General features: G+C 38.9%; 1 protein-coding gene and 1 pseudogene across 1 annotated transcript in view; one reads left to right on the top strand and one right to left on the bottom strand.

Moving 5' to 3' along the window:
- The window catches only part of adgrb2 (adhesion G protein-coupled receptor B2), a 136,695-nt gene extending 124,108 nt beyond the window's left edge, over positions 1 to 12,587 (bottom strand). The window contains exon 1 of the mRNA XM_068332855.1: positions 11,690 to 12,587. Coding sequence (XP_068188956.1) covers positions 11,690 to 12,578 — 889 coding nt within the window. The 5' untranslated portion in view covers positions 12,579 to 12,587. The remainder of the gene's footprint in view (positions 1 to 11,689) is intronic.
- On the top strand, positions 1,074 to 2,071 carry LOC137607135 (piggyBac transposable element-derived protein 4-like; annotated as a pseudogene).
- Positions 12,588 to 12,813: the final 226 nt, after the last annotated feature.

The raw sequence follows: 12,813 nt of genomic DNA, 5'->3' as shown, positions 1-12,813 counted from the left end.
TTCCACTACCTTTGAGACCAAAAGTACAGCTGCAAATATAAAGTAAACTCTAAGCCTTTCAAGGACACATGAGGAAAATTCCTTTCCAACCACTAACATATCCAAAATGTGTGGAAAAAAGAATGACCATTTTAACAAAAAGTCAAATCATTGCTGATGGAGCGCTTCTTTGATTTCCTTTGACAACGTCATGGTGGTTTACTTAATAACCACTATGACGTGATGATTATTACCTTATTAACCCTTGTATGGTTTTCAGGTCTGTGGGACCCATTTTCATTTTTTATCAAACAAAAAAATTATACGATTAATTATTTTCTCAAGCTCAAACTCATTGGCCTTGGCTCATTTTCTGTGAAGAACATACTGTATATCAGAACACATTTTCAATGACCACAAACTGTACACCCCCCCACACACACGCACACATTTATATTACAGAGAGGATGTTCGGGTACAATGGACCCAGGGCTAATAAAAGTGTGAAAATTGTAGGTCCCTCCTACCTTCACTCTGTCCTCCTCGCTGGGCCTGCTGTTAGTAAATGTGTCTGTGTGTGTGTGTGGATGTGAGTTTTTTGTTTCTGCCCCTGGTGTTACCGCACAAGGTTGCAACATTGTTGCAAAATTCAAGCACCGACACCACCTGTCCTCACATTCACGCATGTTTTACCATCTGTCTTGCGGGAACCATCTTATACTCTATCCCAGCTTGTCTGTGTAGGTTCTCAGTCATCCAGGTCATGGTTATCCAAAAGCTGTTGAGTCGATCCACTGGATGTTAAGAAAGTTCTTGAAGACATTTTGTCTCTCATCCAAGAGACTTCTTCAGTTGTTGGAACTGAGGAAGTTCCCAACAACTGAATGAGTCGATCCAATGGACGTTAAGAAAGTTCTTGAAGATGTTTCGTCTCTTGGATGAGACTTCGACTCAACAGCTTTTGGATATCTATCCCAGCTTGAAATTGGAGGTAGGACACAATAAATACAGCTTTGCCGGTGTGGTTCCTTATCACAACTGATCAAGATGGCCAAAAGATTCTCTGCTCAGAGGGCCTTGCCATTGATTTTGGAATGAGAGTTGTCCTGGACATGACTCAAGGACACAGTTGACACAGCATCACATGCAACATTTTTTTTTATACCTCGTACAAGTTGGGACAGGAGCTCCTATAGAGGAAAATGACCATGGTGGGAATGATATGCAAAAACAATCCTGAACTCCCACCCCAACTGCTGATCACAAAGAACAGGCCTGTCAAGTCTTCCAAGTTTGTGTACATGGCTGACACTTCCCTGGTATCCTATGTGCCAAAGGAAGGCAAGAATGTGGTACTCATAAGTACACTGCACAGGGATGGGAGAATCTGTGACCAGGAGCATCAGAAACCAGAGATCATTATGGATTACAATGCCACAAAAGGAGAGGTAGACAACATGGACAAGCTGGTGACTGCCTACAGCTGTAAACGGAGGACCCTCCACTGGCCACTGGTGACATTCTTTGACATCTCAGTGTACAACGCCTTTATCATCTAGATGGCACTGAACCCACAGTGGAACAGAGGAACGCTCAGAGGAGACGCCCCTTTCTCAAGGAACTGGGAAAGGCACTGGTGAGACCTCAAATCCGGAGAAGACAACATGTTCCAAGAACCCCAGCCTCTGCAGCCATCATGAGTAGGATTCAGAAGAATGCTGGTACCCCATCCATCCAACCTACAGAACCACCATCTGCAAATCCTGAAGTAAGGGTGAGATGATGTTGCAGTATATGTCTGACAATTATCCCTTGTGAGAAAGAGAGAGAGAGGTGTTAGTAAAATTCCTGATCTTCTCATTATCTTAGGTTGCGGCCAGCAGCAACAAAAAGAAGTGCTGCAAAGTGTGTGGACCCAAGAAGTACAATATACATGCATCAAGTGCAAGAAGTACATATGCAACATACACACAGTAAAACTCTGCCCCTCATGTGCTGTATAAGCTGGTAGGTAAAGGCAATGTTTTCAATGGGGCTGATGTGTTGTCAAGACTGACATGATTACTTTCTGTGTTCAGCTTGTGCTGTGTAAACTGACCTGAATAAGTTAAATTTCTAATGAAGTCAAATAACTGAAGATCAATTGTTATGAAAAACCTTGCTTCATTTGTAAATTTGTTGATTTTTTTCCACTCATATCTTGATTATATATATATATATATATATATATATATATATATATATATATATATATATATATATTTATTTATTTATTTTTTTTAATTACATTTCATTAAAAAACAAACAAAAAATGTGTAGCACTTTAATTCATAAGTGTGATCCAACAAAGGTAAAGGTAAAATATTAACCATATATTCTTTTTATATATTATATGACATAAGCATCTGTTGATTATTTTAACATTAAATTGTTAAATTGTGTTAGAGTAAAAATCCAAAAATGCAGCGGGTCAACCAGACCCATGGCTGATAACAAAAATATGAATATCTCACAAGGGTTAAGTACTATCCTGAGACACACAGCACAACAACACAACAAAACCCTTGGAAGAATTTTCTTGGAGGAGTAAGCATGGATATGCAATATCAAAGTTAGACAACAATTATCAGCTTCAGAATTCTTTTTTTGAGGATGGAGAATGATTTTTTAAAGCAGTACTCTGCTTCAGGGATACACACGCAACAATTTTATAAGAAACTCTGACCTTTATAAATGAACCAAGTTACACAACTACTTCAGACTCCTACTCATGGAGACAGCTTTGCTATAGGGCTGAGTGATTGGAAAGGAGGTGGGTGTCAAAGCTTTATTTTCACAAACTGTCAAATTCACCATATACCTGTACTTAATAACAGGATGTGTCTTTAAATGCCACCGTGCTCATTTGATGCATTGAATTGTAATTTGGTGGAATTGAAAACGTTTGTTTTTGGTGGTGTAAATATGCCAAAAATCTCAAAAGTTGACTATATAATCAGCTTCTAGTTGCCTCTGGTTTGAATTTTATGATTCCGAAAAAGATGGGTGCTGGGATTTCTCTGTGAGACTCGGCTAAAATATAAAAGAATAATTTCAGGGACTTCAAACATCTCTTAGTATCACAAAAGGCAAAAAAAGCAAATGCATCACTCCATCTAACTACATGTCATAAAACAACCACACATATCAACAAAACTGTAGGGATTTGAAGAGCAGTAATTGTGGTTTTCTTTCCAAAACCACAATTACTGCTCTTCACACAGAATGTCTCTTAAAGAGATATACAGTATATGGCAATTGTTTGAAATCCTTAATGTGTGTGTTATAAAGTAATACACACATTAACACACAAATGTGGGCCTGCGGGGATATATTGCATGTCTGTGGGCACAGCTGGACAATGTGATTCCCGTCACAGGAAGCCACTGGAGTTTGACGATTCACTGAGCCAGAGATTGAAATAGTGTGTGTGTGTGTGTGTGTGTGTGTGTGTGTGTGTGTGTGTGTGTGTGTGTGTGTGTGTGTGTGTGTGTGTGTGTTGTGGGGGGGGGGGGGTCTAATTCACTTTTGTGCTCCAATGATCATTAAATTGGTCGAAGACCACCATTGAGCAGCCTTAGCTTTTGTAGACATTGTGAAGCTCCAAGGCTTTTTGTCATGAACTCATGCACATGCTCTTTTGATATGCTGTCACACTGTCTTTCCAGCACAGAGACATAGTGGGGGATTCTCTAGGGATTATCTAAGTTGGGCCATTGGTGCCTTAACCACATCTCTCTCACTTTATCTCATCTATTCTCAGTCACATGTCACCCCAAACTTGTTCTTCTCCTCTAAAATATCCTGCTTATGAAGCTACTCTGCCATCGCTGCCGCACTCCTTTTAACATCATGCAACTTTTATCAGGGACCAATAGAGTGATGGATTTAGTTCAGGGCCATCCTTTGGCACTCCTGTTGCTTATACCACTTAATTCCCACTGGATCTGAAAAGGGTTTGGAGCAAAGGGATAAATACCGCCTTTATTCACTTGCACTTATTATTTTCACTTGCACTTTTTACTTTCACTTGCACTTTTTAGATTTATTTATGTTATTCACTTGCACTTTTTATTATTATTTTTATTTATGTTATTTTATTTTATTTAATGTTATACTGTTTATATTTTAGTTATAATGTTGTATATGTCCTGTTAATGCTACATGTGTCTGTTAGTGTAGTGTATGTCTTGTGGTATGTCCTTTTGTGTCAGTGTTTCTTTTTCTCCTGGTGTTTATTCAGTATTTATTCATTATGTAATGCCTGAGCAGTGGATATGTGCAATTTCCTCCGGGATTAATAAAGTATAATCAATTAATCTATTTATTGCTGTAATGTCGTGCAGGCATTAGATGTGTGCTTTTTATTCTCTTATCATCTGTTACCATGTATTCAGCTTGAAAATTATATTTTATGTTAAAAAAGGACAATTCCACTTTCAATGAGCATTTCAATAATAAGTCCATCCATTTGACATTGCTTCATTATTGCACAAAGGGCATTTTGTAGAAATTATCCTTTTAATTCAAATAAGGTTATGTTCAAGCAAACTACTGTATAAGGATGGCCTTGTCCAAGGCTACTGACAGATGGGAAGACTTTATTATGTCAAGTAAAAAAGATCAGAAGTAAAAAAAACAAAAAAAAAACATACTAGTTGGGAGTTGTTGCCACTGTTAAACACAACAAAGACAGTTGTTTATTGAAGGTTACACATTATAATTTTTGCCATATTTTATATTTATGACATTTTTATTGGTATCAATGGGAAGTTGCCCTGTCTTTTGCTGTTTGTGAATTATGGCCAAGGCCATACCCACACTGTTATGAAAAGCTCTGCTGAAAAAAACTGGCATTGATATAAATGACAAGGTGTATGTTTATGTGCTTGTGTGTGTGTGTGTGTGTGTGAAGTGTGTGTGTGTGTGTGTGTGTGTGTGTGTGTGCGTGCGTGTATGCGTGTGTGTGTGTGTGTGTGTGTGTGTGTGTGTGTGTGTGTGTGTGTGTGTGTGTGTATGTGTGCATGTGTGTCCATCTGTGTGTGCATGGTCATTTGCTGGAGCATAAAGGGGCTCAGTGCTTGCAGAGAGTGCAATAGCTCACGAGGATAGAATACTAATCCTGTTGCTAAGTCACCCCGAGCAGACAGTCCTTCACACACACAGTTTTCCCTCATTCATTTCAGAAAAAGAAAATCAAAAAAAAAAAAAAAATCAGTGACTGCACTGCATGACAAGCAATTACTCTTTGTCATCAATGGTGACATGTGCACATTTTTCACTGTATGTATGCATATCGTGTCTGTGTTGGTGAAGGTAAGGGTTATTAAAACAGTTGTAGACACTGCTCACCAGGATAGTGTGAAAATCAAAACCTCTTTCAGGATTGTGCTGAAGACACATGCATGAAAATACACACCTCTCTGCTCTAATTACCAGGAGGCAGATAGTAGAAAGGGATGAGGCTTCTCTCTGGGTGTATGTTAGTCTTCCTCTCTCTGTGTGTGTGTGTGTGTGTGTGTGTGTGTGTGTGTGTGTGTGTGTGTGTGTGTGTGTGTGTGTGTGTGTGTGTGTGTGTGTGTGTGTGTGTGTGTGTGTGTGTTTACGGAACACTGGCTCCAACTCAATGCTAGGGTGATGTGGTCCCCAGAGTACCAGCCAAATCCCAGTCCTCTCTCCGTTGTTTCACTAACCGTCCTCTCTCTCTGATTCTAAACCACAATCCTCATTGGTGTGTATATGTGTGTGTGTGTGCGTGCGTGCGTGTGAGTGTGTGTGCGAGTGAGCGAAGCGACCATGCCACAGAAAAATGTGGATGAGGCAGGTGTCCAGTTCCGGACCTACTGTGGGGTAATTAGATAATGACCCATGAACCAAAATCGAGACAGGCATAGAACGAGATATCTTACTTATGATGGCAAAATAACTATATTACATTGTCATGGATTGAATCATTGCAACTGCAGTGACATTTGATCATGGATATCATTCTGCAAGGCTCAAAGTGATGTCATGATATACATTTTATTGACACTAAGTTCTGTTTTACAGGATGGAGAAAAGGGATACTGATAAAAACAAGAACATTTAACTAATATATTTTTAGGATTCAGTTTATATGCCTTCATAGTGATGGCAATGGAAGAATAGATATACAGTATAAAACAAATGCATGCATAGTTGTTTTCTGAAATATATGCTCATATTGAATAACTCCCAGTGAAAATTACTATGTTTTCAATTATGAGATTGGATAAATCATATGGTGCAACAACAATCACCTAGATCAAATAATTCCAAATATTTTTACGGAGATTAGACAGGACTACAATGCAAATCTGACATTTTGAAACAAACCTGTCTTTATGAAGCCCTATTTCACAAATTCATATCAAGTTTTTGGGGGCCAATTTCAAATCCCAAAAGTGAATATTAGAGTAGTTTTGATGCTACAATCACATGATCCTGACAACAAAGGACAACACTGATTAATTGCAGCACTTCTATCATTTCTATTGTTTTTGTGAAGTTTACAGTTTAAGCTATAAAAGGAGCATAAATCGTACTGTACTGTACCTCCATTCCTGCCTTATCCCTGTCACACAGCAATTCTTCCCAAAATAAGTGATTCTCAATAATCAATTATGCAAAATGGGATACACCAAACATGCTCATGTCATTGTTATTAAAATTTAAATTAACTAATTAATCAACTAATGGATGGAGGCAAATCTAAAGACTGGAAATCTAGACTCACGACTTCACCTCATTGTGGCTTTTTGGTAGGAATCGACATGATACCCTACACACATTCCACTGTCTGACAGCATCCGGAAGTGCGCTCAGTTCTGTGAGTCTCGAAGTTGCATGAGGCACAAAAGTGCTTTAAACAGTCGATAAGAGTGTGGGAAAAGGTAATACAGATAGAAGGTGGTTTAATATCAGTATGAGGAGGGTTCATAAACGTTTAAATTACCGTACATAATAAGACAAATAGTTTGTTGCTCAATCGCAGAATTTGTTAATCGTGTGTGGTTAATGGAACGCATTAACCACAAAGAACGAGGGCACACTGTATACTGTAGTTGTGCCTATAGAAAATGGTTGAATGGATGAAAGGATAGTATAGTATAGTTACTGATCAAGAACACAGCCAACACGTTGCGCTCTTTCATTCTCAATCACCAAGAAAAGAGAGCAGGACTGCATCCCTTATCGATCATGATGACATCGCCAGTATGACATCCCCTGCCATACTGGTGTTGCTGCGGATGGCAAAAACACACTTGAGACATGACTACATTCATGCCAACACATTCTTTTCAGGTTTCCAAAAATAATTGACACACAGAGGCAATCCTTGATCCCTCTTGATTCACAGATGTTATAATACTATGTCAGCATTGAATTACTTTTGACCTGCGGATTAAACTTTGTAAAGTGAAGAGAAAAGTAAGGATATTGGATTCATGTTTAATAAAGGTCAGGTAAATTGGGTTTAATAAGTCATTGTACCTATGAACATGTTTCTGATGATATACTAAACATGGTTATTCAGATGGATCATTATAAAGGCTCTGGATTAAATCACCGATCCAGCCTATTTAGATGATGCTTTAATCCCCTTCATGTTGGTACAATAAATTAATCCAGGTCACCAAGTAACAGTTGCCCATATAGAATTATTTTCTGCTGCTTGATTTCAGTTTCCCGAATCTTAAAATAGTATAGAAGTTGAGCATTTTTGCATGTTGGCCAGATGCCCAAGACAACAATCGTATCTAGTGAGATTGGCTTGGCAACATGTACAGAATGAACGAGATGTCTAGCAGATCTCTCACACACACACACACACACACACACACACACACACACACACACACACACACACACACACACACACACACACACACACACACACACACACACACACACACACACACACACTCTATTATTATATTATATATTATATTATTATCATAATGATCAAGTTATATCAAAATGAGACAATACGTATTTGTAAGACTGTAAAAAGTGATTGTGTGAAAATCTTGTGATACATATTCACAGAGATCTGGTGATTGCCTGCCAAAAATGTTATTGACTGAAAGTCTAAAAAAACAGCACCGACCCAGTGAAGATGATTGTCTTTTGGAGCATCATAGCAACAGGCCTCTAAACTAATACACCACAGTTTTGGCAAAGTTCACTGGTACAAAAGACTAATGATGGAATCCATTCCGATTTACACAAAGGAAGGACTTATTTTTCATTTTCATTTTCATTTGTTTGATTGTCAAATTCTACTTCAGAGATTTTCATGAAATGTGGTAAGATGATTTGCATGATACAGGATTCCTTAAAAACGTCTTGCAAGATGCTGCTTTTTCTGAAATGGGAGCAGAGGTTTATGTTCTATTGAGTGCCCTTGTATTCCTTGTTAAAGTAAGCATCAGACTCCCCTGATACACGTAAATATCAGCTTCAAGTAGAGAGACCAATAGAGGGATCTGCAGATACAAAAAACAGTCTGTATAGTAGATTTTTATCTCGCACAGCCACAGTAACAAATGCACAATGACAATGGTGAGATTGGCAATATTTTTTATTCATTCATCTTCTGATCTGGTTCATCCACTTTTGTGGGTCATGCACCGCACAGGTGCCACACAAAAGACAAACTCACACGGGTAATTTAGAACTGAATAGTTCTCCTAAATTGTATATTTTGTGGAGGTGCGAAGAAGCTGGAGAACCCAGAGAGAACCCATGCAGAAACACATGGAGAACATACTATCTCCACACAGAAAGGACTTAAACCCAGAACCCATCTAGCTGTGAGGCGACAGCTACCACTGAGCCCCCTGAATTTTTTTTTATCTTACTTTTAAATTTTAGACGTCATTTAATGAGATTCAGTATTCACATTTATTGATTTTTTTTTTTTTTTTAATTATGAAATAAAAGGTAAATGGTTGCAATTATGAATGCGCTTTTTCAAGGTTGTCTTTGCATTTGCTTGTCATTTACCATCCAGGAAGAGAAGGGATCAAATTGATCTGGCCCTTGAACTTTGTTTTTATGTGGATGGGCACTGTGCTTTTATTTTGGTACTTCATAAGGATAGTGTTTGTGTGCGCAAAGGGGCACAATCAATAATGTCTGGGAGGGTGTGGTGGGAGAGAAAATTGGTGTGGACCTTATGATGTTCTGTCCAAAATACCTGGTGCTGTAATGCATTAGCAGATTCATACTTATAATTTCTGATTTTGTTGTGGACAATTGTTTTCAGGAACATAACAGGATGGTAATGATTATGTACTTTTGGAAGAGCAACACATCTGATAATAAAGCAGGCAGTCCAACTCAACTTATGACATATGAAAAAGATTTAGTAAGTTAGCATTCCGCTGTTGACAGACATTAAACTGATGCTACCCCTCTATTGCTAAAAGACAGGCCATGTCTTCCCAATTGCTTCCTCATCCACATCTGTTTCTTTTGTTTTTAATGTGTTTTCTTGATTTTAAAGTAGAGCAATCATTAAGGCAACTTCATCATTTTCATTGTTTTTACATGGCAAAGTTGTCTCTCCAGAGATCAGGAGAGTCGGTGCATTTTATTGCTCCCGCAGGCACTAGGACCTTCATGAAATCCTATGTTGTGTCATGCCCCATTATTTTCAAATCTTGAAAAACATGTTTGTAGAGATTCTTGTTATACAGTATGTGTGATAAAGCATGATTCCACAATATGTTGGGATTTTAAAATTGCCAGTCCAGTTGAAGTTGACCACTTTGTACATGTGTTTTTCTTTTATTAGTTTTTATTGTATATCTGCATCATAATAAAAGAGATATAGGAAGATTCTAGAGTAACAGCATGAAAAATAGATTTAGAGAGGGAGATGTGATAAAGAGAAGGATACATTTATATAAGCTTTCTAAAAGAGCACAGTCATTAGTGCTTCTCTCAGATAAAGGTGATGAAAGAGAAACTTGACTGAGGAAACAGACATTTTATCTGTCACTCTAAAGCATTGCTTACTGAAATTCTGGTATTTTGGAGATTTTTTTTATCCAGGCTAATCCTCTACCAAAAATTTAAAACCCACTGGTTCACAAAAGCTTTGTCATACCTATTTAGGTCTATTCTTTCCTCAAGATTTCTGTGTAGCTCACAGGAATATTTAAAGTTGTGCGATCATAAAGTGACCGACTAAAAAGATATGTGTATGCAACAACAATGCCTTTCAGGAAAGACACAGATAGCCAACAGAGCTTCCAGGCAGTTGAGTTTAGTACCACCCTGCCACAATTTACAGCCCCTTTAGCTTTTGTGCCAAGCAACAGTACATCAGTTCAAGTCAAACTCATAAAAGACTCTCCATCCCTCCTACGCGATGTTGTTTCCTCTGTTCCTCTATTTCTCCCTCTCTAAGTATATTAGATGATAAAATCCCCTCTGCTGATTGAATCCAGACATAGATAACCTTCCCGTTTGCAAAGCAGGTCCCACTAGAGCTCTCAGTGTTTGTGTGTTGTTGAAGGCAGGCCAAGGCAAGTCTTACAATAAGAACTCTGTTGTAACTAGTGCCGATCACTCTGCAAATATAACTATATATAATTATATATAATATATAAAATTATATGTAATTATAATAAAAACAATTATATTAATCTAACTGAATTATATTCAGGAAACAATGGTAGACCAAACTGGTTAAGAAAGCTTAAGCCAAATAACTTCATAACAATAACTAACTGTTTGGAAATTGTTGTGATTAGTTTTTTTTACCCAATCAAACACCAACAGATTTATTTAGTTAAACAATTGCAGGCACATTCCCTGTACTGTATTACTTTGCAAAGGGATTGTCGGCTTCATGTTTAATTCATCAATCTATGAATGACTATGTATGAATGTGTGTTAGTGTCAAATCCCATCTTGTTCTATGGACTTGTAGCTGATGGAGACATGCGCAAACAAGCATACACACACACCCACACCAACACGCATGGGCGCGCGCACGCACACACACACACACACACACACACACACACAATAGGGAACATAGAAACTGGAATCATATGAACCACACCTCTTGGCCACATGTGGGAGTCTCTAAAATATAGATCAGAAGGTTGAATCTCTCACAGCCTTTTACAAATCTTTTGATGGGAGGAATAAAAGGGCCTTCTTTGCACTGCCTTCTTTTCCAATTAAAGGAAAGTAAAAAATAAATAAATAATAACACATTCTCTGTCAGGCAGAGGTCTGCCACCTCTCTTAGGTTAGATCAGACGTCAGATAATAAAGCCGACTTTTCTTTCCTGCAATAAACAAGTAAAGTGTTCGAATGTATTCTTTCTTAAAGGCTTTTATAATGTATGGTGTACCGCCAAAACACAATGTGTGTCTTGGAAATGTGTTTTACAAGGTGTTGTTTATGGAAAAATAATAAATCACTCAGGGCAGTGTAAAATGAAGCTTTCAAGAATATCAAAATAGAATTAATTGGACTTGCTTCAGGTTGTTTGGTTGGTTGACATTCCAAACAACCTTAAGCAAGTCCAAATAACCTTACTCTATTTTTTTATTCTTGATTTACCTCAACATAGATGACTGAGATCCTACATAGACAAGATGACACTTTGTGGCACAATCCTACCTTGTCGGACATCTCTGGGTGCTATGGCGATCGCTTCATTGGAATGAAGCTCAGTTACACAGCAGTGGTCAGGAACAAGGGAACCATTCCTGAAACTGTGAGGTGTCTCAGGAAGCAGAGGAATAGATGGTGCCATGATGTTATGATTCGGACAAATGCATCCGGTCTGCGTCATGCCACAACCATCCCCGTCAGAAAACTCCTGGTCTCTATTGTGACTTGTGTGTAAACACTCCTCAAACCATCTGCATAGCATGCCACAGGTAAACTGACTGGAGTTCTCATTGTTAATAAGTAACACTTCAACCAGTCTCAGCTCCAGGAATTCCTTAGATACCTGAGACTCATCTGCTGCTGGGTGTCTTGTGAGACATAGTTGGACAAAGTTCTTATCAAACTGTAGGAAGGAGTACAGTCCATCTGCGTTTGATTGGTTGCCACAAAGATCAATGACTTCCTGGTCCTTGGCAGTGACCGTTTGTAAATGAAGGGGACAGCTTTGATTTGGCAGGTGGTGGTCAAGAGAAAGGAGCACTGGGGAATGTGTTTGGCAGATGACAGGGTGGCGGGTGAAACGAAGGTAGAGGGAGTACTTGGTGGGATCTGGATTTTCCAAGGACCAGGAACAGCCCGGTGCCCTGGAGGGGAAAAGCTCCCTTAGGGAGAAAGAGCCATAAAGCACACCCGCTACAAGGCTGGAGCATGATGAGACGATGGGTGTGGGGGCCCCTTCTTCCCCGGTGCTGGGGACACCATCAGCAGCCCCATCCGCAGCCTCAGCCAGACCAGAGAGAGGAGCTACAGCGAGGGCAGACAGAGCAGCCAAGGCCCCAACCAGAGCCAGGAGAGAGGACGGACCATACAGATACACCCCGCCAGCAGTGTTCATCCTATGACATTTGTCCTGCAGGGGAAGACATAAAAGAGAAGGATGGGGAGGAGAGGAGACTGTATATTAGACACATTAAGTAATACCTTTAAATGCATCTTGCAAATACTAACACGACATCATGGAGGAAGAACATATCTTCCTGCTGGGATGAAAGGGTCATGTTTGGAAGCAAAAATTCTGGACAGATTTTTTTCCTTGCTCTAGCGAATAACACAACCAAGTCTTTTTTGAA

The sequence above is a fragment of the Antennarius striatus genome, chromosome 14, assembly GCF_040054535.1.
Source record: "Antennarius striatus isolate MH-2024 chromosome 14, ASM4005453v1, whole genome shotgun sequence".
Taxonomy (NCBI): domain Eukaryota; kingdom Metazoa; phylum Chordata; class Actinopteri; order Lophiiformes; family Antennariidae; genus Antennarius; species Antennarius striatus.
This window is presented reverse-complemented; position numbering and strand designations above follow the sequence as displayed.